Below are 24,970 nucleotides of genomic sequence, written 5' to 3' on the forward strand. Positions count from 1 at the left end.
GATGAGTTCAGCTCCACGTGCGACTGTGGAAATCCTCAAGCGCGCACGCGTGTGCGTGAGAAACGGGGCAAGTGAGGTGAATGAGCTTTCCAATTCCGTGCAGCGTTTGAACTTCACTCCCTTCTCGGCCACGTGCAAACTTTAACATCAAACGCTTTTTAAGTGGGGTGCAGGGGGGGACCCTCCCGGAACCCTCTCGCCCTTCATCACTCCATCCTCCTCCTCCTCCTCCTCGCTCATCATACTAACACCCCCGTAACCCACTCCCCCACTCCAGCTTTCTGATCTGGCCCAGCGTCCTGCAGATAAAAGTGGCGGCCAGTCAGATTAGACACACTGACGCCAAGCTTTCTCACACACAAAAACACAAACACACACACACAGGCAGGTCAGCATGCCCTTGAGTGAGGGTGGGACGGAGAAAAAGATAAGGCGATAATCGACCCCTGCTTATCTGCCAGGTTTGTGTACATAGAAAAAAAGTTGATTCAAATTTGGATTCTTCAAGAACCGTTGAGATGATTGCACTTTTTATGACGCTTATTTCAAAAGCAAATTTTTAGGAAAGCGTAAACCTTTTTTTCCGATGGAATTGGGGCCTCAGGCAGTCAAGGTAGCGAATTGTGAACAGTTCTAAGTTGTGGTAGCACAAAACCTTCAGGCTTCCACTAGACCAGGGGTCAGCAAGCAAAAGAGTCGTTTTAGGCCAAATAAATAAACAACAGCTAATTAGAGCGGCACCACAAAACTCAAAAATAAGCAGCATGCAATACTTTGACATTTGTTTTCTTCTACCTTGCGACTTTAGTTTTGGGATTTTTTGTGTGTGATTTTTCATAGATTTTTAGACTTTTCTGTCACTTTCTAAAAAATTTGGCAATTTTGTGGACATAATATGGTTATTTTATGCCTGTCTACTTCCTTTTTTCTTTTTAACGTTTTACGGCAATTTTTTGACTTTTTTTCTTACGTTTTTGCCAGCAAATTTCTGACATTTTGGCAATTTTATGGACATCTTACGGTCATTTTTGTGATTTCTTTTGCTTTTAAACATTTTATAGTTACTTTTAGATGTTTTCTTTTCTCCTTTTTTAAAGAAATGTTCTGACTTTTTGGGCAATTTGAAAGATATTTTATGGTAATTTTTGGACTTTCTTCTGTTTTTGACATTTTAGGTTACATTTTCTTTTTTGCCTCTTTTATTCAATTCTATGACATATTTGGCAATTGTGGACATATTATGGTTATTTTATGCCTGTCTGTATGCCTACTTCCTTTTTTTGAACATTTTACGGCTATTTTTTGACATTTTTTTCCTCACATTTTTGCCAGCAAATTTCTGGCATATTTGGCAATTTTATGGACATTTTATGGTAATATTCGTGATTTCTGAAAATTTTATAGTTACTTTTTAAATGTTTCTTTTCTCCTTTTGAAGAAATTTTCTGACTTTTGGGGCAATTTGAAAAATATTTTATGGTAATTTTCGGCCTTTGTTTTGTTTTGAGACATTTTAGGTTACTTTTTGAACAATTTATTTTCTGCCTTTTTTATTCAATTCTCTGACAATTTCATGGACAGTTTATGGTCAATTTCTGCTGTTCCTTTTCCTTTTTGGACATTCTATGATCACTGTGGATATTTTTAGGTAATTTTTAAAAACTGTTTTCATCTTTTTCTGACAAATAAAAAAAATGTACTAAAACACAAACCTTTTGGGATTTTTTTTTTTAATGTAAACCCTTAATTCGAAATTTATTTTTAAAAAACATATGTAAAAAAAATAAAATTTTTACTTTTTTTTTTCTTTCTGAGATCGACAGAGAACCACAGGAGAGGGACTAAAGAGCAACATGTGGCTCCAGAGCCGCATGTTGCAGACCCCTGATCTTGAACAGCGGAAATGTATTTAACATGAGTTTGAAAGTGATTCCTTCTTTCGAAACACAGCCACATCCCCAGTTATAAGAGAGTGTGCACAATTGTGCAACCCCCTGCCCCCCTTCCTCCCAATTGTAAATTAAAGGTCATGATGGCGAAAAACAATTTAAAATGATTTATCTAGGTATCATCTGAACAGGGGTGTGTAGACTTTTTATATGTGCTGCAAAAGGCTGTGGGTGGCGCACACGAATTATAATGGTGATGATGCTCACGCTGTGGGTGGCTAGGCCACATGCACATGTTGGCGTGCGCTCGCCTTTGCTGGTTTGACAGGCAGGTTGATGTGACGGAGGGCGGGGCCACACACGTGACGGACACATGGAACACACACGCTGCAAAGCGTGTGAATGTAAAGTGTCGATGCATTTGTTAAAGACAATCCTATAAATTGACTGGGATATGTTTGTTTACAATAGGGTACAAGCAAAATATTTATTGTTTATTTTTGGCCGATGGCGATTCCAATATCTGGCAGAAAACAATTCTGATAGCCGATCATTTGGTCGAATAATTTAGAAAAAATATATTCTTCGATGAAATTTTTGGTCCCTTAACACCAAAATGAGTGAAGTGCATGGCAAAATATTATTTAAGCATTTACGATTTAACGCTTAAGCGGTTCGGAAAAAGGGATGACAGGATGACAGGAAAGTCAGAGCTCCATCTAGTGGACAAATGACTCAAAAACATCAATCTGGGTGACAACAGCATTTACTGTTTCATCCCAAAGTAAGAATATATTAGCATTTAATCTGGAAAACTCCGATAATGATTATTTTGTAAAGGGCGGTTAAAACCGGTTGAGCCCTACTTTACAACACTTTCCATTCCAAGAATTGTATTAACATATTTGTAATCAGAGTCTACACTACTTTTGGTCAACAGGTGAACACCGCAAAAAATAAACTCATCTCATCCATACCTTACCTGGATAAATAAAGGTTAATTAAATAAGGAAATAAAAGGCAGATGTCTTAAGGTGGAAAAAGAAGTGTGGTGGTTGCCAATAAAGAGACCAAGCGACAGCCACAGACGCCGAAAGAGGTGTGGGGGGGGGGGGGGGGTGCGAGGCAAGCGATAAAACGACAGAGTGGAGCGTCTGGCCCAGTCCCAGCTTTGTCTGCGCTCTCGGGGGAGGTAGGCTGGCAGAGGCGAGCGGGCCGTCTGTCCTGGCTGGACGCCAGGCGGCACGCCACACCGTTGCCCCCCGGGAAAGGCCCGAGAGCTGCGGGGGAGCTCCAGAGTCGAGGATCACGACCTCAGCCTGGAAGAACCGAGCCGCGTCCAGCTCATTCACCTTGACGCCGTGCCAAAGTTGAGATTATAAAAGCACAAATTTATTATCCATTTGTGCCACTTCCCACAAGATAAGCTAACGCTCAGGTGGTCTAGAGTCGGACAGCGCAGGGCCGACCAAAGTCCATTTTCAAACCAACCGTGAGCGTCAGAGTCGCCATGGTGACGTTGCTTTGCCATTTCATCATTGCTAAGACACACATGTATGAACATCATGTGTGTGTGTGCGTAAATGCCCTCTGTCATCACCTCAACTCACATTACCGCCAAGCCTTTCCTCTCCGGGCAAATATCAGTTTACTTTTGGCTCCAGACTCATCTTGCTCTTATTGAGCATCCCTCACCTGAGCCACCGCACAAAGACAGGAAGGAATGACACGTCGGGCCCCCGATGAGCCCTCCCGCCCCACTTAATCGAACTATGCAAGGGGGCCCCTCCATCGAGGTCACGCACACGCCCGACCCTGACCCTCCTCCACAAAGTAGCCTTTTATCGATGAGGTCACTGGTCGAGAGGTCAAAGAGATGCTAGAATGGAGGCGCTAAGATGAATGGTTTTCAAACTGCGATATGAGACGTAACTTTGGTGGGGGTGGGGGTGGGGGGTGCATTCACAATAAATTATGGTATTGTCACAAAAAGGGTAAGAAAAGTCGCTAAATATAGCAACCACATTGCTAAGTTGCCAACAATGACTGCTTTTATAAACTAGCTCTTCTGTTTGTAGCCATGTTGCTAGCGGAAATAGCGCATGACAGCTGGCGAATGATCTTGTTATGTTCCCTTCGATTAACTCATTCACTGCCATTGACGGCTATAGACGTCAAAAATTCATTTGAACTATTTCTAATAGTTAAAAAAAATAAATCTCCAGTTTTGTTAACAAGAGTATGAAAACCTAGGGAAGAAAATTATTGTACATTTAGACCAAAATTTGTGATTAATCCTGAGTTAACTATTGAAGTCATGCGATTAATTACAATTTAAAAATGTACATCGCCTGACGCCCACATTTTTAATATTTTTTTCTTTTTTTGAAAAAAGATTATTATTATTTATTTATTTATTTTTTTTAAATTGTAAGTAATCACATGACTTCAATAGTTAACTCACGATTAACAAAAGTAATAAATAAATAGTTCAATGAATTTTTGACGTCTAAAGCCGTCAATGGCAGTGAATGGGTTAAAGAGTAAATCAAGTCAAAAATGTTATGTATGCCTACACTAGTCCAAGTATTAATTAATTGATTAATATTGTGTAATATAAATTAAGCATAAAAATATCTAGGGGCGGCCATTTTGGCTTGAAGCTACTCCCACTTGCTGTCAACTGAAAATGACATCACAGTGCCTAAAGACTCAGTTTGCCAATGTCACATGACCAAACCCAGAAAACGGTGAGCCTTGATGGTCATTACTTGCCCCTTAGGCATTCTGACGACATTTTCAGTTGATAGCAAGTGACAAAATGGCCGCCCCGAGATGGATAAAAAAACGTGGATTTTTCCTGCTTAATTCAAATTCCACAAATTGATTGAATTTTGTCACTTCGACTGAGAGGGGAAAAAAAATGCCAAAAAGTTGGAGGTCGGACAAGTTTAGACACCTCGCACTCGAAAAGGGAATCTCACAACTGAAATAGACCGAGACAGCCACGCAGACGACTGAGCGCGACAAATTACAAATCAACGTGTTGTCATCTGAGGAAAATGTCGCATTGGAGGTGAATTTTTCAAGGCGAGGAAGCTGCTTCTTCGATTTCTGAGATGAGAGCCAAATGTGCGATTTTCTATTTTTACACTTGCTCGCCAACACGCTGCCAGCTGCGCACTTGGAAACTTCCTCAGTGTGTGCGTGTACAGCATTTTCCATTGTTATCTCACCCACATGTAAAAGACGTCGCCATGCATGCACTCATTCATGACTATTTTTGTCATTTCCAACTGGAAGATAAAAAAACAACTACGGTACACATTAAAAAAAGAACAAATATATTTGGGCGGGATTTGAGCTCTTTCATTTTGGTTAGATTTGAGTTTTTACTATACATGAGGTGAACGTGCCGTGCCCTCTCTCAACCCTCACATCTTCTTCTAATAGCTAATGCTAATAGCTAATGAGGATTACTAATGAATGAATGATGCGTGAGTGTTATTGCATGTGTGGACTTTGATTCCCAAGCAGGAAGGCGCACTTAAGCGATCCCCCTCGGCGCGGCGGATCCATTCCACGCACAAAAGGCGGGGAGGGCGGAAAGAGAAGCGAGTGATGACAGCGGAAGGAGAGAAGAAATGTGGCTGAGGGTGAGAAAGAGAGGGAGAGAAGGGCAGAGCTGAACAAAGAGAGGATGGGAGCCAGGAAACAGGAAGTGTGCTGGGAGGAAATGGAAAAATGTGTTGAGAGAGCAGATGCTTTGTTGGGGTGACGTGCAACATTCCTGCTGGGATGATGGCGCTCCGGATGCATGGCAGGCTGCTCGCCTCTCATCTACTGTAAAAACAACCATCTAACAAACTGTTTGAAACGCTCACCAACCGGCTACTAATTTAAGACTTTGACAGTTCCTAAGAATTGAAAACAAAACACATCTCTAATAATAGCAATGCACACGTAACTACATGTTTTAGCCACGAAAATATGGTTATTTTGGATGGAATATATCCCACAACAACGGGGCGCTCTAAAGCAGCCACCGCAGCCTGAACCCCTTTATCCATATGATGGCTGGACGTCAGAATTTTGTTTTGTCCCATCGCTCTTCTGCATTTCTCTCGGTCACATGAGCGCACTTGTGGCCAACAACGAGGCGCTCTAAAGCGGCCAGTATTAAACTACAAAGCATGAGCAAGTCACACCTCACTTGCATAATAGTCAGCATAGCGACCACCTTAAGTACCAGCAACAAGTGACCAATCAGACCACTATGGTCTAACCAACAAAGTATTTTCTTTTTTTTCCCTCTGCTTTGCCTCACGGCCGTAACTCTTTCCAGTGTTAAAATTATGAACGCCGTTAGCCCAAAGTGCTATTCATATAAATAATGACACAGCAGACAGCGATTGCAGCTGCGGAGAGTTCCGTTTATGATGTCACAAAAGTTTAAAAGGCAGGGTTCAGCGGGGGTACACACACGGAGGTGTGAAGTCAATGGGGAGGTTACGAGCCTGGCTGAGGGGCACCTAAAAGGGGCGGAGGGTTGGGGATCGGGATTCGAACATTCACACGCACGAGATACAAACAAAGAAAACACACGTATCCACAAACACACAGAGCAGCTTGTAGAGAGACAGCACAACACAGCATTAAATATTCAGTGAGTTTTTCCAGCATGTGCTCTTTCCCCTTTCACACGTGTAGAAGTGTAAAAAAAAAAAAAAAAAAAATTTTGCAGCAGGAGAGGGATGAGAAGAAAGTGAGGAGGGAGGGAGAAGGAGTCAATGAGGGCAAAACAGCACAAGAGAGCGGGCGAGCGAGCTTGAAAATGACTGGAGGGGAGAGAGAGAGAGAACCCAGCTGACTGTGATCCAAGCTACTCCCCTTAGCAACAGCCCAAGCTCAGCCCGCATCCGATTGGCCCGATGACAGCATGCATCACAATCCCATGCATGGCGGCGCAGCCAATCGGGGACTACCTTGCAACTCTGCATTTTGGATTAAGTCGGCATGGCAACACAAGCCTGTACTTGGCCCTGAATGTGGAGCGCTCCAAAGTTGAGGAAAGCGCCCATTAAATTTTTTTTTTTAAAGAGTTTTCTTTTTTTTTTGTATAATATTTGTTTATTCTGTTTGTAAAATGGCTGACCTGTTACCTTGGGAATATTCACAATAAAACACAATTTAAAAATCCCAATCCTCCTTTGCTAACAAAAAGTGAAGTGAGGCTACAATCAAATCTTGCTAGCAGGTTTAAAAAGGCACATAGTGTCATATAGGGCGTTGCCTGTACATGTTTGCCTGTCAATATGCCAAGAAAGGCTAATTAATAACAACAGCAACGCTTCCCCCTTGGATTTGGTGATAAGTGGTGTAAGTATACCAAACCAGTAGCAATTAGCCAGCTAATTACCCTGGGGCCTAATTACAGGCCAATGGGGATGCAAAATAACGGCGCTTGTACGCAAGCCTGTGTTTATCTACGTGATCTGATCAACCGTTAGCGAGACGGCGGCTAAAGGTCAGCACCTCACGGGAGATAGCAGAGGCGCACGAGTTGACATTTTGGCGTCGCCGTGGACCGACGGTTTACCCACAATGCCTCTCTGTGACAGTTGAAGCTGCAAATTTAATAAAATGGCTCAGTTTCAACATGTGTGTGTGTGTCTGTGTGTGTTCGGCTAATGGAGTTAGCTGTGACAACAGACAGGGGCGGCAGCTGGCTCTCCAGGAATATTCTCACACATGCGCACTTATCCAGAGATTTTTAAAAATGCATGTGCAGGACTTGGCGGAGGACAGGGCGAATCCATAATGCATGTTCACATTTGGAGATGAGTGTATTAACGTTGACACGCTACCTGGCCATCACATTAGCTTCACTACCACAATCAAATGCATCCCAACCAATGTGCTGAGAGAGATAATCAGCTATACCATGGGAAATAGTCTCAATTTTACTTAACTGGTCAGAAATATTATTTATTTACTACAATCTTTGCCGTTGATGTATGATGACAGGCGGAACAGTCAAATGCTGTATCAGTGGTTCTTAAAATGGAACCCAGGGGCTGACAGAGGTGCCAAATCCAGGTCCAAAAAGCAAAAACCCTGCCACAGTTTGGCTTTCGCCCCAGGTGCTAGCTAGCTAGCTCCTTAGCTCGCTCCCCGGGTGCTTGTTTACCTGCTAGGGAGCTAGTAAACCTGCCATAGTTAGGCTTTAGCCCCAGATGCTAGCTAGCTAGCTCCCTAGCTAGCGCCCCGGGTGCTTGTTTACCTGCTAGGGAGCTAACTAGCTAACACGAGGGGCTAACGCCAAACTGTGGCAGGGTTTCTACTTTCTGGACCTGGATTTGCCATCTTTGGCAGCAGATCGGGGTTATTATAGTTTGGGAATTTTTATTTGAATTAGTTTTAATTTCGTTTTGAATTTTGTTTTTGAAATTTAGTTAGTTTTAATTAGTTTTCAGGGTGGTTCTGTTATTTTTTTATTAGTTTGTTATTTAAAAAATGCTTAGTTGTAGTTAGTTTCAATATTAGTTTTCGTTTAAAAAAAAGAAGTGTTTTACTTGTGTGCAAAATTTAATAAATACTACTAAAAAAAAAATGTTTTTAAAAAGTAACACATTTCTTACCTAGCGTTGCATTTCGGCTGAGTTAAATGAAAAAGCAAGCGAGCCGAGCCATTGGAGCCAAAAGTCAAGCGTGCAAAATTGTCGCCTAGGAGACGTCATCTGAAGGTGCTTCTCTATTGGCTGCTGCTAATGACGTCTCTTCTGCGTGACACACAATCAAACGTCTTTATTCAAGTTAATATCAAAATAAACATACTTAAAATCCCATTTAAAATAATTCTCAAAGGCTCATGCATTAAATTAATTATGGCACCACAGACTAAAACAATGGACATTTTCGCTATAATTATAGTATAAAATATATAAATATATAAAATGTAGTTTCAGTTAATTTTTGTTTTTATTTTATTTTGTTAACAAAATAGTTTTTGGAATGTTTGTTTTAGTTTTTTCTTTAGTTTTGCAGCAGATAGAATGTAAACAGCACAGGCCCCAGAATTGAACCCTGTGGCGCACCACACGCTGCATTATACATGTGAATACAAACAATCCAACTTTCAATCTTGAGGCAATATAATGCTGCACAGCTCCAGCAGAGTGAGATAAGATGTGGCTTAGTTAAATAAAAGTTGAGGAAATCTACCACACACTTTGAGTTCAAATCTGCTTGTTTGGACTCATTTGAAGTATACAAACAAATTACGTTATCCCATTACTCTCCATGCGTCGTGTGCATTGAGGCTAAATTAAGGCTCAACATGCAAATCCAAAGAAAAAGGATCCATCTTGTCTGGCTCTACCTCCTCACACTCCTCTTCTCCCTTCACCGGCCTCTTCACACAAAGGCAGTGGGGCGAAGAGGAGGAGGGAGGAAGGGGGAGGAAAGCACAAAAAGGATGACTGCCTGGGGGAGAGGGTGATAAGGGGGGTAGATGGAGGGTAACGCACGGGTCAAAGGGGGGTTGAAGCATGCTGGGGGGACTGAAACCTGAGAGGCAAAAAGCCAGAGAATGAGGAGCTGAGCAAGAAACATGAGCTGCAGTGATTGGTCTGTTTTGGCGAGGATTTTGGACTTCTTTTACAGCAAACTTGCCTCCGTATTCCACCATCATGACAAACAGATGCCTGTAGATGGCGGTGTTGCATGGCTTTGGATTTGAGATGAGCAGAAGATAAAATTAGGGGGTAAATCTCGTCTTGTCACGTCAATTATGAGAGATAGAAAATGCCAACACATTGGAAGTGGGACGAGTTAAGACACCTGCCACTCGAGCAGTATGTACATACACAGAAACCCAACGGCCTTCTGCTACAGGCTCCGTTTGCATTTTTTCTGATCTGAAACACCCTCACAAAGCGGCCGGAGGCGGATGATGTCAACCACGCCTCCTCCCCTTCTGCAGAGGATGACAGGAGCAGGAAGAGGACGAAGAGGAGGCGGCTCACACACCCCGTGTTCGTCCTCTTCCTCACCCACTGCTTCCTGCCATCCACATGCACGCACACACACACACACACACCCCTCCAACCTGACTCAGCTGTGCCTTGCTCAAACTACTCACAAATTCATTAAGACAACAAAAGCTTCCATTATTAAGTGGTTTTGCTCTTCAGCACAACCTCCCCTTTTGTGCCCCGTAATGTAGAACACAAAGCTGACATTATAATAAATATGTATATGTGCAACTAATATAAAAATATGAGGCCAACTCACCAACATTGCCAGACGTCATTCATGGCTCGATTGAAGAGCAGCAAAATCCTGAAAAGACGTGAATTTGGATGATTTAATTGAATTCATAACTTAATAACCCTTTACCGTAATAACCTGATGTTGTGAATGTGTCTCCATCTAGTGAACAATTTGTTGTATTGCAGTTTATGCAGGCCACAACATTAGGAACAGCTAACTGGTATTGGGCTGATACTGGCCTTGTTTAGCCTCGTTTCCACCGACGGTATCTACCCTACCCTTGTAGAGTAGAGTAGATACTGGCGGTGGAAACTAGGCTTTTGTGACTTTTCTTACTGGTATACGAGCAAATGTTTGGCCACATTTCATTCTGCTACATGTTTATGGCCAAAGGTACTTTATAGTATTACTAACACAGATATTATGAATAAAAACGATTAAAAAAATAGAAATACATTCCTCATGTTCTGGTTTTCTGTTTGTGTGTGTTGAGCATGATGCAGTACATGAATACACGCTACAAACACAATATGTGATTTAAAATAATTCGATTTTTTGTTGTTGTGTTTGTTGGCAACTCAGCTCACCAGTTCCCTGCAGTGCTGTGGCGCCCTCCGGTGGCCTTGAGCGCGAAGTGCATCACCAGAGCGCGCAGAGGGGTGGAGACACCAACTGCATCCATTCCCGAGGAAGAACATTCAAACGCTCTTCCTGGAAATTGCACGGAGAACCCGCCACAACTTCACCACATGACACATCGTGAGACAAAATACGAAAAACCCTCCGCCCCAACAAAAACATTACAATCCAAAAAAAAAAGAAGCCACGGCTCCTCTTGAGAAATTGTCCACCAGTGCGTCACATGAACGTGGGCACGGCTGATTTAAGAAAACGTCGATTGCGACATCTCACCTTCCCGTAAAGTATTCCGTGTGGCATCCGCAGCATCGAGTGTGTCAAAACTTAACATGGCTGCGCACGTTCATTCACAACGCTGCTTATGTACAAAATGTCCCGCAACAATATCACAACGTTTTCTAATAGCTGCAGCAAAATGTTACCTTTTGCACCGCCTGCTAGTTTTAATGGAGAACGCTCATCTCCTCTCCCGGCCGCGGATGACGCAGAACAAGTGGCGAGCTGCACATCCATGACGCGTTTAGGTGCAAACATGCGCAGGCAGGGAAGGTGACGGCCCATGGGCAAGGCATGATCCACGGCTCGCTTCTCCTCCTCTTGATGCGAGGCACCATCTGCTGGGAAAATCGGCCGTTCGAAGGGAATCCGAGGCGAACGGGGTTGACGGAACCTGCGATCCAATCCGTTCCGGAACATTTCCACACATGGTCCACGCAGGCACTCGGCAAAAATAAATTGCGCAGTTTTATTTTCCAGTGACACGCAGAGGCTCCCTTTCCTTGTGTCCCCGCTGAAGGGCCCTTTCCCTCCCTTTCCTCCTCCTCCTCCCTTCCTCTCCTTTCTCTCTTCCCTCATGCAGGTTTATTTTCGGTGGAACTGCCTCGGACATTAACCGCCCCGCCTCCATAATCACATACAGTAAGAACTTTAAAAAAAAAAAAAAAAAAAACGTGTCCAAACGTCTTTTATGCTAAAGTGGACCTCCCGCTTTAGTTCTGCTCCACTCCAGGAATCAAAAGTTGAGAGATGTTATATGTGTTAATCTTATTTTCCCCAAAATAAAGAACTCACCAGTCGCTGAAACTGCAAACCCCCCAAAAGCCCCCTAAACTTGATTTGAGTCAAGAGTGTTCTCCAGACCAGCAAAAGGGATATGTCTCCAATTTTAATCAATCTTAAGAAGTTTTGCGCAATCATATTCAGGCCAGGTGTCCCGATATTTTTTATGCGCAGTAGCGGAGCTTTTAAGGGACACCAACAAAATTCATGTCATCTGCATTCCTTTATTGGAATACTTTATTCACTTCATTTCCAGCTGATAATATACTGTATATTTTTTTCTCCACTTTTTATATACATTTGCATTAAATCTTTAGTGTTTGCATTTACTCAAGTAATGTCTTTAACTTTTATGTCCAATACCCAATTCAGCACAGTGGTTCAAACTACAATAATACAAGTATACTTTTTAGGAATACTACTACGTTATAGTATTTGAATGTTAGTCATTATAGTGTCACTTGCAGAAGAACCAAGTTTTTTTTTTTTTTTGATTAAAAGTTTCGAGAACCACTGCGAATCAACAAACGCACTGCAAGAGTGGTTAGCATATGAGCCTCGCAATTTTGCAGTTTGGGGTTCCAATCCACGTTCTGGCTTCCTCCCGCGTTCCCAAAACGTCAGAGAAGACGAAATTGTCCATCGGTGTGAATGTTTTGCTTTACATGTGCCGAGTCACATGTCGGCTCACCAGCGATTCTAATGAGGACGAGAAGGAGCTTATTTGAATTTGTATCTCCCACCCAAAAGGAGACCACCGAGTGTCTCCGCACAGAAAGATAAAGAGCCCAAGGAAGTCTGTTGGGGACAATCCTCAAGTCTGAATACGACCTTGAACTCACCCTCAAATGCAACACCCCCTTTCCCCCCACCCCCGCCTCTCATTGAGACTCTACTTGTATTCTTCTCTCGACTCACTTTCTCCTCTGCCTCCCCGACCAGCGGGGAAGTCCGGGCCTGAAAGATTGCGTCTTGCCTGAGAGGCTTCATTAAAATTCATTTGTTTGAACAGCTTCATTTTTTTATCCCCTCCCCTCACAACTACAATAAATTTGCATGAAAGTAGACCTCCATCACCTTGATTAACCGCTGCATGTTTTTCTTTGCCGTTGAGAGGAACCAGTTGAGGTGGCTCGGGCATCTGGTTCGGATGCCTCCTGGACGCCTCCCTGGGGAGGTGTTCCGGGCATGTCTTACCGGCAGGAGGCCCCGGGGACGACCCAGGACACGCTGGAGAGACTATGTCTCTCGGCTGTCCTGGGAACGCCTTGGGGTCCCGTCGGATGAGCTGGCTGAAGTGGCTGGGGAGAGGGAAGTCTGGGCTTCCCTGCTAAAGCTGCTGCCCCCGCGACCCGACCACGGATAAGCGGAAGAAGACGGACGGACGTTTTTCTTTGAGACAGTGAAAGGATTTTGTGGCGAGAAAAAAAAAAAAAGACAAAGAAAAAAGTCCATATGCGAGTCCGTCAGCTGTCCAGGCTCATGAGGAGCGCTGCCCCCCTCTTGATCCAGTGATCCGGATTGACGTTGCCGGATTTCAGCTCCACGGCGATCACGAAGGAGGCTCTGCCCGCCCCGCCCGACCGCACGGGGAAGTAGTAGCAAGGACAGAGGTACATGTCTACAAATCAGAGAGGCGGGTCAGTTCAGGCGCCGCAAAATGAGCCAGCGGATGAATAAAGTCAAATCAAAGCCCCCACTCTTGGCCATCTTCTTGCGGTTCTCCACCGGCTTGAAGTTGATGGCGGGAATGGGACACACCATCTGCATGGGATCGGCCTCCACCAGGCATACGGCCTTTTTATCCCAGGCAGCCCCCTCCAGGTACAAACCTCGCACGTACACGCCATCCTGGAGGCCGACAGGCAACCCAGTCAGGATTCGTGCATTCAAAATAAAAATGTGAAGTGGAAATTCACCTTGGGTGGGTTCTGGATGTGGCCTTCTTCGAGACTGGACACCGTAAAGTCCCAGGATAGTGTGTCAACTGATACCTGCAACAAAGTGGAAGTTGGGAAGATGGCAAAAGCAGATCCTAACAGAGCATGACGCCAAATTTTAGTCGACACGATAGACGGTACACACCTGGATGGATGGATATTTTATAGGGATGTTCGATACACACTTCTTTTTTCAGACCGATACCAAGTACCAATACCGCTAGTACTTTTGATACATAACATTGACAAAACAATGCCAGGTAATGTATCACACACTCTAAAAACAGGTAAAAAAAATAACCCAAATAGGGTCAAAAATGGCCCGACCCAACTTTTTACTTCTTTTTTTTTTTTTTTTATATATACAAAAATGATTAAATTGATAACCTGAAAAGCAACCCAATCTGTTGGGCAGTGTGGGGATTATTCATTTGACCCAAGTTTTGGGGTTAATTTAATAACCCAATTGAATTGGGTCAAAAATGAATCAACCCAACTTTAACTTATTTAATTTTGTTGATGCCAATTTGTTGGGTTGTTTTGTGGGTTTGACTCAACTTTTTGGGTTAACCGAATAACCCTATTCAATTGGGTAAAAAATGAACCAACCCAACTTTTTCAGTTATTTAACCTAAAAAAGGTCAAATTAAATTAATAACCCACAAAGCAATAATTTTTTGGGGTTGTTTTGTTTGTTTGTTATTTGGCCCAACTTTTTGGGTTACCGGTAATTGAATAACCCAATTGAAATGGGCAAAAATGATTTACCAAACTAATTTTTTTTTTAATTTGTTGAGATTCAAATTTGGGTAAAAAATGAACCGACCCCACTTTTTTTCAGCTATTTAACCCAAAAAGGGTCAAATTAAATTAATAGCCCGCAAAGCAACCATTTTGGGGGGTTGTTTTGTGAGTTATTCATTTGACCCAACTTTTGGAGTTAAGCGAATAACCCAAAAAGTTGGGTTGGTCCCTTTATGACCTAATTTGGGTTATTTTGGGCCCAAGTGTTTTTAGAGTGTACTGTCCCCCAGTGGCCAAGGCGACACCAACATGACACATTCCATTTAAATTACCATGTTCTTATAAAGCCCAACAATACAGAGTGCTATTTCCCTGATGAAAAATAAAACGTCACCTTGTTTTGCCGAGCGGCCGACTGCAGCACGGCGGTGAGGAAGCCGTTGGGGAAGGTGAAGCCGGAAAGCCAGAACAAGGTTGGGGGCTGCGCTCGCTCGGCCCAGCGTGAAAACTGAAGAACGCGCTGGCAGAGGTCGCGGGTCCACGCTGCCAGGGGCTTGAGAGAGGGGTATGCCTGGTGGACCGAGACCACGTCACTTTTCATCAACTTTGATTGCTTGCTAAAACAACAATTCAACATTGTAAGGGACTGCCACAGAAGTAGGGCAGCCGAGCTATTGATATTGCTGCACAATCCAGATGAGTGCACAGATGAGAAAGAATGAATGAAGAGAAAGAGGGGGAAAAAAAAACAAGGGATGGCAGTGAGAAATGAACTGGAGACTTTTTTGGCATGCAAGCAGTCGGTTAAAATGAGAGAAGCTGAGCTGGAAGCAGCAGAGCTAATAGCTGTCCAGTGCTCCTATTAAATGGAATGCGCGCGCACGCACACACACACACACACACACATACACACACACACACACACAGACACACACACACAGAGTAATAAGCCTTTGGCCGGCATTCAATACGCTCAGGGTCTTTTTCGGAAAGTGGGGCCGGCCTTAAGAGCTTTAGCTGCTTATTACTCCGCGATTAGATCCACAGATGCCGGCTTTTTTTGGTGCATGTGTTCCACCTGAGTGAGAGCTAAATACATTTTTAATCGTGGAGGTTTAGGAAGAGAAAATGTGAGGGAAAGATGTAAAAGTACACGTCATTGCGTGCATCGCGTTCGTTGCGTGTCACCTTCTCCCAGAGCGGTGGCACTCTGGCGTCGTACATGCAGTTGAAGGTCTCCTCCAAACTGGATGTCATCACCACCAAACCTTTGATTCCTTTCTCCAGCTCCACTAGGGACGACCTGACACACATTTAACGCCGCTTGAGAACGTGCCTTGAGATACGAGTGACCAATTATATATTATTGTTAAAGCTGCAATATGGAACTTTTTTCCCAAAAATAACTTTCCAATAAGATTTTTATGTGACCATTTATGACTGAAATGTCTTCTAATTAGTAGATGAACACCTTAGCTGTTCACAATCAGTACTCCTACAAGTCTCTGGCCAATAGTTTTCAGACTGGATTCGGGTTAGAATTTCCCGCACCCTGTCTGCGGATGTGACGTCATGTGCGTGGTGTGTATGTGAAGAACGGTATGTGCAGTTTCATTTTTCGTCAGTGGGTGGCAGTAGCGATTCAAAATTGAATATTCTACATTCAGCAGCTTTAAGTGAAAAATTTAGATATAAGGTGAAATTCATTCTCAAATTAAACATAAAACAAGAGAATTACTTGGTATATACTGTATTAAAAATAAAATAAATGAATTTTGCCTGAAAAATAATGCCCCGCTAGTTACGGTTAGCATTATTATTATTTTTTAGTTTTTTAGTTTAAACCCCCAAAATTCTGAAATGCTGATTAGCATGCAAGCACTAGTAAGAGTTTTGCATGAAAAATGGGGCTTGGCTCCCCAAATACAGAAATAAAAATAATAAAATTAAACTAAAAAAAAAAAACACATTAAACATTTATTTTATTTTTTATTTTTATTTTTAAAGAAGAAGAAAAAGCAAATCGTATACAAGCATGCGGTGGTCCGCTGCATTACTAATGCTATAAATAATATTAGTCTTTATAACAGGCTTCCCCATTCCTGGTCCTCCAAACACACCTGATTCATGTCATCAGCAAGCTCTGCAGAAGACTGATAACGATCCAAATCTTTAGAATCGGGTGTGCTGGAGGACAGAAACATCTAAACCCTGCAGTACTCCGGCCCTCAAGGGCCAGGATTGGGGAAGCCTGCTTTATAATATTACAGAAACTTTCTGAGTTTTAGTAGAAGAAGAAAATAAGAAATCCATTCTTTGTTTGTGACTGTCTGACTAGTATTACGCTGCCTCCTGGTGGCCAGGAAGAAGCAGCGCAAGGAAATTGATTGTAGCATTAAATAATGATGCATATCGCTGGCGTTGGGTCAAAACTTTATATTTTTACATCATAAATATTATTTAAAATTATGTTATTGTGCCATGTTCTGACGCATTATAGAGGGCAAATTTTCCTTAATTAACTGTCATTTTTCTTTAAAAAAAAAAAAGTTTTTGGAGGGGGGGTAGCTGGAACAGATAAATGGCATTTGGCAATGGCAATGTCTTAATTCAACAAGATGGAACAACTAGAGCGTGGGGTTCGTACTTGATCATGCTCAGCAGGGCGTTGTATCTCTGGATCTCTTGCAGCAACACTACATCCAGGGGTGACGGATCCAGGAAGAGCGAGCTGGCGCCCTCATAGTCGATGATGGATGGGATGTTCTGCCGCACATCCGCCAGCAGGTCTAACACCTGGAGACAGTACAAATCTCATGTTTGAGACAACACAAATATGCATCTCTTAAAAGGAAGAAAAAGCGTTTTTCAAAGAACATTTGGCCCTTTTATTCCATTATGTCCATAGCAAAGCCATCACCTTGTCCTCGCGACTGGGACCGGACCCCGCTGAGCTGGCGCTGGTCACTTGGGGCTGTAGCGACAGAAGTGTGTCAAACAGGGCCCTGGTCTCGGCGATCTGGCTGGCGATGTCAGCATTTGGGTGCTGGCCAAACAGGTCGGGGTGCTCGTGGCTGGGCAGCATGTTGATGAAGTCCTTGTAGGAGGACAGGGGTCCATCGTGGGGGATGTAATATGCGGCTAATGATGACAATCTAGGGAGAATTGAAACAAATAGTCTTCAATTGAATGGATTACCAGATTTAATCCACCTCTTACTACCACCGCCGCGATCCTATTGCAAAAAAATGCAATATAAAAGCACTTTATGTCCACTAGGTGGTGCTGCGTGTCATTTACTTGAAGTAAGGCTCAGTGACTGCGGCTTCGCAGAAGTAGTCGTTGATGTAGGTGGTGAGAAGGCGTCTGTCCCAGTCGTCTGTCACATGACCTCCGTAGTTGACCTCGGCGATGAGATACTTGAGGGCGTCCCAGGGTATTTGCTCGTACTCATTCAGGTACAGACTGAGCAGATTCTCGCTCACCTGTGAACAAAAAAAGTCGAGGATGAGTTGAAATCAAGACAAGGACCGCTAGCTTTCGTCACTATTGACCTCAAAGTCTGAATTGTTGAATCCGTAGATGATGTTCCAGCCCAGCTGCAGGAATTTCTTTCTTTCCAGCAGGATGCTGTGAAAAAAGCAGAGGGAGAAGAGCAGCTTCCTGTAGAAGACGGGCTTGGCGCAGCGAGTGAACTGAGCGTCGGTCACCAGGTGGTATAGACGCTTCATGTTGGCTCTCACTCCCTGCGGGCGACAAAGGCGCAAACACATGCACTGTAAAAAAAAAACAGTTGGTTCAAAAATAACCCATATTGGGTTAAAAAAAAGAGGCACCAAATGAACTTTTTGGGCTATTCTACTACCCAAATTAACCCAAATTTTATTTTTTATTTTTATTTTTTTTTAAAAACAAATTAATTAAAAAAATTTAATAAATGTTTTTTTTTTTAAATATATATACATATATATATACATATACACACATATATATATATATATATATATATATATACTTTTTTTTTGTATGTGGGTGAGTAAGTGTATGTGCGTGTGTGTGTGTGTGTGTGTGTGTGTGTGTGTGTGTGTGTGTGTGTGTGTGTGTGTGTGTGTGTGTGCGTGCGTGCAAATTAACCCTAATTAAATGTTTGGGTTATTTGTGTTGGGTCAAATGCATAACCCACAAAACAACCCAAAAATGGGTCTGCTTTGTGGGTTATTAATTTAAAAAAAAAATTATTACCAATTTTATGGGCTAAATAATTCAAAAAGTTGGATCGGTTCATTTTTCACCCAATTCAATTGTTGCTTTGTGGGTTATTAATTTGACCCAACTTTTGGGGTGCACACAAAACAACCCAACAAACGGGGTTACTTTGTGGGTTATTATTTAATTCAACCCAACGTTTTTAATTAAATAATCTAAAAAGTTGGGTCGATTCATATTTAACCAAATTCAGTTGGGTTATTCAATTAACCCCAAAAAGTTTGGTCAAATGAATAAACCACAAAACAAGCCCCCCCCCCAAAAAAAAGGTTGCTTTGTGGATTATTCATTTAATTTGTTTCATAACTCAAAAAGTTGGGTCGGTCCATTTTTGACCCAATTTGGGTTATTTTTGACCCAACCGTTTGACGTGTGCTGTATGCCTGCCATACAAAGCTCAATGCTCTACCTTTGGCGGCTCCGTGGTCATCTTGATGCCCGCCTGCAGGATGTTGATGGGAAATTCGGGATGTGGCGAAGAGCTGAGCCAGAGTCGAAAGTCTGTGTGGGGCTTCTGCACCTCCAGCTGCTCCACCAGCTTGTCCAGCTCGGGCATCCAGGAGAGAGAGAGGTGGCAGTTAGCCAGAAAGACCCAGTGACCTGGGACAGTCCCAACAAAGGAATGAGTGAGAACGGATCTCAGTATCAAATGGGTTTTACGCAACAGTCTGATTCAGAGCGAAAAGAAAATACCCTTTCGGACTCCCTCTTCGATCATTTTCTTGGCGATGGGAGCCTGGCCCTGACCCAGGGAGAGAGCGTGGAAGAGTTTGCTCATGCCCGTTGTCTCGGCTAGCAGGAGCAGGGCTCCCGTGGGATCCACGCCAGGAGATAAGACGAAAACCAGAGGAGACAGGCATGTGGATTCGTCCACAACCTGAAGAGACAAGACCGAGGACAGCAATGAGAGAGGAGCAACAAGAGAACTTTAAAAATATATATAAAAAGAACGACTTACAGCCCTCATATCGAGAACAGGTGGCTCCACAAAGCGAGGGCCCAGATAGTTGACGATGAAGGTGTTGGCGCAGAACAAGACGCGGTCTGGCCGAAGAGAACGGACAATGAGCATCCTCTGGAGCTCGTTGCAGCTGTTCTCCCAGTCTCCTGAAATGACACAAACAATAACAATTTTCATTTTGCATTCACAGTACTACAAAACGTCTTTATTTCAAAATGGCTCCAATTCATTTGGATTCATGTGTTCATGTCTGCTGCAACCATGGCACCTATTAGCTAACTAAATTGTGCCCTCTGCTGGTAGCTGACAAGCATTGCAGATACACCTCAATTGCATTCAAATGTAGCATGTAAGCAGACGAGTTTTGTTGTTATGTATGTTAAACCCAATTAATAAATCAATTTTAGCAAAGTAAACCCAAAAAGCTTTCTTTACAATAATATGTTCTAAGCTAGCTCCACTAGCAGTCTAAAAACGGGCTATTTCTATCCATCTCAGGCGGCGGCCATTTTGCCACTTGCTGTCGACTGAAAATGGCATCTCAGTTTCTCAGGCATAAGATAACAACCAATCATGGCTCAGCTATTTTCTGAGTTTGGTCTGCTACGGTCATGTGATGTTCGCAAGCTGAGCCATGATTGGTCATTACCTGAGCAGCCGCCATGTCATTTTCGGTTGACACCATGTGGCAAAATGGCCGCCCCCGGAGATGGATAAAAACTGGTGGACACAAACGCAATATTAATCAGAATGTCATATTTAGAGTAGACTGGTGGAGCTGCATAGTAGAACATATTGTTAAAAATATTTTGGGGTTAACTTCCTTTTCAAGTCATCTAATGTCATCATATTTATACTATACTACACAAACCTGGTAGTGGGGCCTTCTCAGGCTCTGCACTGGTAAACCACAGCTTCCAATCCCGTGGGTATTTTTCAAAAGAGGCCATGATGCCGTGGAAGTTGGGCAACTTGTCCAATTCTGTGATATTGTCCCAGCTGGAATCCACAAGCCAATTACTGCACGGGTTTTCCATCTGAGCCTTCTTATCCAGTACCTGGAAACACAAAGAAGGGTCAAATGTCATCCCGGAAGGATTAGACGAACCCCCTCAGCATCCGAGCTGGCTTTTTCTTACAATTCCGCCACGGAGGAATAAACTATACTCGTCCATGTTGAGTGTGCCGGCGACCTCGAGGATTTTGGCACACATTTGGAAGCTGAAGAGGAGCTTGTGCATCTCAAACAGACCCCGGCATGCGTACCTGCAAAGAAATATGTCGGGAGAAAGTGATCCAGCTCTCAGGAGTGTTTTTATTTTATTTTTATTTTTTTGTGGAGTGTTTTGATGTCAACCGTGCATCTTACTTGTAGACGGAATATGTGTGGTAGTCATTGAGGTTGACTATCCTTTCCTCCAGCTTTAAGCTGCTCTTGCTCTTCTCAATGCTGAGGTTGAACAGGTTAATGTAGGCATCCAGTGAGAACTGGTACATGGGATCGATGCGGCCCATGTCATTGAGGATGAAGAACAGGATGGAGGCCCGCTGAGCGCACGCACGGTAGGCCTGACACCCAAAAAAAAAAAAGCGATCATTTCGTCTTCGGCAAAAATCCTCCATTTATTTTGTGGATGGATGATGATCAAACCTCTCGAGCGGTGTCGATCTTGATTTCCGTCACTTCGCTGCTCTCCAGCTGCTCGGAAACCTCAGTGGCCGTCACTTTGGACGTTTGCAAGGTGTTCACCAGCTGCACGTCGTCCAGCAGGGAGCCGCTTGCCTCGTTTAGCAACCTGGAGGGCAGAACGCACAAGTGTCCCGTGTATCGTTCTCGTAAAAAAAAAAAAAATTTAAAAAAAATTGTATTGTTTTCACCTGAGGATCTCGTCCTCCAGCTCTTGCAGGCTTCTCTTTCCTGAGGCAATGCTCATCACCAGGTTGTCCTTTTGTTCTTCCAGGTCTGGACGTTCCTTACGCACCACAATACCTAAGAGTTGGGCTTCCAGACCCTGCCAGCAGGACACACACACACACACACACACACACACACACACACACACACAACAACAACAACACACACGGCAGTTAAAGCCAAATGATACAAATTTGAAAGAAAATTTGAACAAACAACAAACTCCAACCTGCTCCTTGACAGCAAAATTGACAATGGTGGTCTTTGTCGAAATCTCCGGGGTATAGTGAGGATTTGACAGTTTGGTGGTGATGTAGAAACGGAATTCCGGACTATATTCCAACTCCTTGTCACCCAATTTCAACAATAGCCTGCCACCTAGGAACAAAGCAGAAGAATATTTACTTGTACAGTGGCCATCCATTTTACGTAAGAAAAAAGTGTGTGTGTGTGTGTGTGTGTGTGACCTATTCGCGTCAAGGACTTGTTGAGAATTGGGTTGAGAGACGGGTCCAAGTCCTCCTGGACGTTCTGCAGCAAAACAGGATTCCCAAACTGGATGGCATTCTCCATTATAATCATGTAATCCGGCATCTGAAAGTCGATTAGTTTTAAACCCTGCACAAATTCAAACACACACACACACACACACAATTATGCAGTTAGCCAACTTTATTTGTATATTGTTAATTCTGGATGTATTTACAGAAAGAACTAAAACATCCTGGTTTGAACAAAAAGCAAACAAACAGTAGTGTCAACATCTTGGGACATGACTCACTTTCATCATCTCCATTTTCTTGATCCATTTCAGAGCTTGGCCTTGCGGGTCCACCATCAGCGGCCATCTTGACCAAAACAAAAGGAAAAACATATTACTATACTTTTATTAGGTAGGGATCACAGTAGGGATGTTCGATACCACTTTATTTCAGACCGATACTCAAATCGAGTAGTCACCAATACCACTATTACATAACACCCCCCCCCCCCAAAAAAATGAAATTAATGGCAATTTTCTATGGTCTAATTTCTAGTCCTTGATCATAAAAACGTCCACAGTCACTATACTAGTTATGTTACGCTATACCACGCTCTAAAAAACAATGTGAGTCAATAACACTACTACTTGGATCAATTTGATCCAACATTGAGTCAACAAATGGGTCTTTTAGTGTAAAACATCTCATAAATATTGGTCAGGTCCTTTACTTGGGTCAAAAAAATGGGGTCATTTTCAGGGATGTGATTTGACCAAAGTGAAATTATCTGAAAATTTAGCCGGGGGTCTGGGGGCCGCTGGCACCCAGCTAGGTCCAGGGCAGTGCCCTGGTGGGGGGACAAGGGGGGCAGTGCCCCCCGGAGCTCATGGGTTTTCCGTGTTTTTAAGTACTTTCAATGCACTCACATGACAAAGAAATAGACAAAACAACAGCATAAATTTTCAATGTATATTAAACTATCCCATATAAAATGGCAGTTTTAGTCAACTCAAAATCAGTCACATTCAAAAACATTGGACTGCCTTTGCTTTTAAAAACTATCACTGAGAATATCATCATATCTAACTAATGTGATTACTAAGTTAACACATAAATAATGTTGAAGAGTTCAAATTTCATGAACAAATAATTGTATCGTGACCAAATGAAAAGTAACTCATATTAGAGCATACCACAAATGTCTTTGTTATAGCAGAAGATGTTATCTGTCGGAGTCATGTGCATACACAATGAACTACTAAAAAAAAATAAAAATAAAAAAAATCGGATTTTTTTTTTTTGGGGGGGGGAGATAAAAAAAGCGGAATTCCGCGAATTAGCGGAAAAATCACATCCCTGCATTTTGTATAAAAACAACCCAGAAAGTTGGGTCAAATTGACCCATAAAGTGGACCAGTCAATTTTGTATCCATAATTAAAAATAATTATTAATAATTAAAAAAATAACTTTTGACCCAACTGACCCAACCAGGAAAAGTTCAACTATTTACTGGATGCCAGAAAGATCAAGTACACAGCTATGGAGCCTTTTCTGCTGAATGTGGAAGAAGGTCTAATCTATTCAAAATGGTCTCTACTCTTATACTGTCTTGGCCGCCCACCCACCTGGGGGTCAGCTTAGACTAGCCCATATAAAAATGTATGACCTGATGGTCTTAACTGGTTGCAACTGGATAAGTGCAGATAAATAGCCACAGTGTTTCAGTTCTGACCGGTTGCCGCGGGTGACGATGACGCCGTTCTCAGTGGAGAAGGCATCAGAAGGCAGGCCTTGAATGTTCCAGTCCCTCACTGTTGTGGGGTTTGAAAGGAAAGTAGCAAAACTAAAGCCAGGGGTGCATGGGATAGTCTGACGCTGGACCTGAGAAGATACAAAAGTGACAAAAATAGACGCTTTTAAAAAAAGTCACAACAATCACAATGTAATCAACATGTTTTTACTTCTTTCATCCAGATTTCCAGCAGTTCCACTCGATAATTAGAAAGGAAGGGGCCCATATAGGACAGAAATGACGCTGCGAGCAAACAGTCTCCAACCAGGAAGCTCATGTTGTCTTCAAGACCCTGAAACCACAACATTAGGAACTCCCCAACCTGCATTGTGCAACCGCGCATGTGTGTGTGTGTGTGTGTCCTACCTTAACCGTCTGCTCCCAGCGGACGCCCTCCCCGGCCAGACCTTTTACCAGCTTGTCAGCTCGGTCCAGTTTCACTTCCATCTCGTCCGACCTCCTCTTCAAATCTTCCTTGGTGGCCACTTTTTCCGCATATTGTTTGTTGAGCTGTGCCAGTTTGTCCCCCACCTGTACACAAACCACGTCCATCACATCGGCTGTCCTTCATTTCAAAGTGGATTTAGCTCCCAAGCAGGAACCTCTTTCAGTTTGTTCTCAGAGTCGGCCAGTTCGCCTTGCTTCAACGCAAGCTGGCACTCGGCAGCGTTCAGCAGCTCGCGTTTTGGCTCCACCACCCTGAAGACACATCCGTAGACCTGCAACAGTTCTCTGTGTTCAGTTCCGCCCCATATCGTTGTTGTCGTTGGTGTATGGTGACCAAGTCGTACCTCCATGGCTCTGACCCACATGCAAAGCGACTTTGCCGCCAGGGACACTTTCCCAGTGATGTCCGGCGTGAAGTCAGGCTGTCTGCAGTAGTTGCCGATCCTCTTCAACACACGGTCTGATATGTTTTCCTTGTCAAAGTTGATCAGGGTTTTGATGAAGTTGGCCTCACCTGTCACAAATACTTCGCGTGAGAAAGTCTGCACTGCAATTCGTATT

The 24,970-nt window shown here is 43.2% G+C and overlaps 2 protein-coding genes across 3 annotated transcripts in view; both read right to left on the reverse strand.

The window, feature by feature from the left end:
• Positions 1-11,608, reverse strand: part of kdm6ba (lysine (K)-specific demethylase 6B, a) — a 55,457-nt gene extending 43,849 nt beyond the window's left edge. For both annotated transcript variants that reach the window (XM_077543888.1, XM_077543887.1), the window contains exons 1-2: positions 10,751-11,608; positions 10,185-10,232 (exon numbers count right to left, since the gene is read on the reverse strand). The gene's annotated coding sequence lies outside the window, so the exon portion shown is untranslated. The remainder of the gene's footprint in view (positions 1-10,184; positions 10,233-10,750) is intronic.
• Positions 11,609-12,743: 1,135 nt separating this feature from the next.
• Positions 12,744-24,970, reverse strand: part of dnah2 (dynein, axonemal, heavy chain 2) — a 36,346-nt gene continuing 24,119 nt past the window's right edge. The window contains exons 63-87 of the mRNA XM_077543928.1: positions 24,754-24,923; positions 24,565-24,681; positions 24,329-24,493; positions 24,132-24,254; positions 23,903-24,051; positions 22,469-22,535; positions 22,155-22,305; positions 21,917-22,065; positions 21,651-21,784; positions 21,424-21,568; positions 21,142-21,341; positions 20,912-21,038; positions 20,644-20,830; positions 19,770-19,918; positions 19,505-19,688; positions 19,221-19,411; positions 18,100-18,291; positions 17,846-18,030; positions 17,466-17,700; positions 17,193-17,341; positions 15,734-15,848; positions 14,940-15,116; positions 13,781-13,855; positions 13,562-13,712; positions 12,744-13,482 (exon numbers count right to left, since the gene is read on the reverse strand). Of these exons, the coding sequence (XP_077400054.1) occupies positions 13,328-13,482; positions 13,562-13,712; positions 13,781-13,855; positions 14,940-15,116; positions 15,734-15,848; positions 17,193-17,341; positions 17,466-17,700; positions 17,846-18,030; positions 18,100-18,291; positions 19,221-19,411; positions 19,505-19,688; positions 19,770-19,918; positions 20,644-20,830; positions 20,912-21,038; positions 21,142-21,341; positions 21,424-21,568; positions 21,651-21,784; positions 21,917-22,065; positions 22,155-22,305; positions 22,469-22,535; positions 23,903-24,051; positions 24,132-24,254; positions 24,329-24,493; positions 24,565-24,681; positions 24,754-24,923 (3,842 nt within the window). The 3' untranslated portion in view covers positions 12,744-13,327. The remainder of the gene's footprint in view (positions 13,483-13,561; positions 13,713-13,780; positions 13,856-14,939; positions 15,117-15,733; positions 15,849-17,192; positions 17,342-17,465; positions 17,701-17,845; positions 18,031-18,099; positions 18,292-19,220; positions 19,412-19,504; positions 19,689-19,769; positions 19,919-20,643; positions 20,831-20,911; positions 21,039-21,141; positions 21,342-21,423; positions 21,569-21,650; positions 21,785-21,916; positions 22,066-22,154; positions 22,306-22,468; positions 22,536-23,902; positions 24,052-24,131; positions 24,255-24,328; positions 24,494-24,564; positions 24,682-24,753; positions 24,924-24,970) is intronic.

This window comes from Vanacampus margaritifer, chromosome 15 (assembly GCF_051991255.1).
Source record: "Vanacampus margaritifer isolate UIUO_Vmar chromosome 15, RoL_Vmar_1.0, whole genome shotgun sequence".
Lineage (NCBI taxonomy): Eukaryota > Metazoa > Chordata > Actinopteri > Syngnathiformes > Syngnathidae > Vanacampus > Vanacampus margaritifer.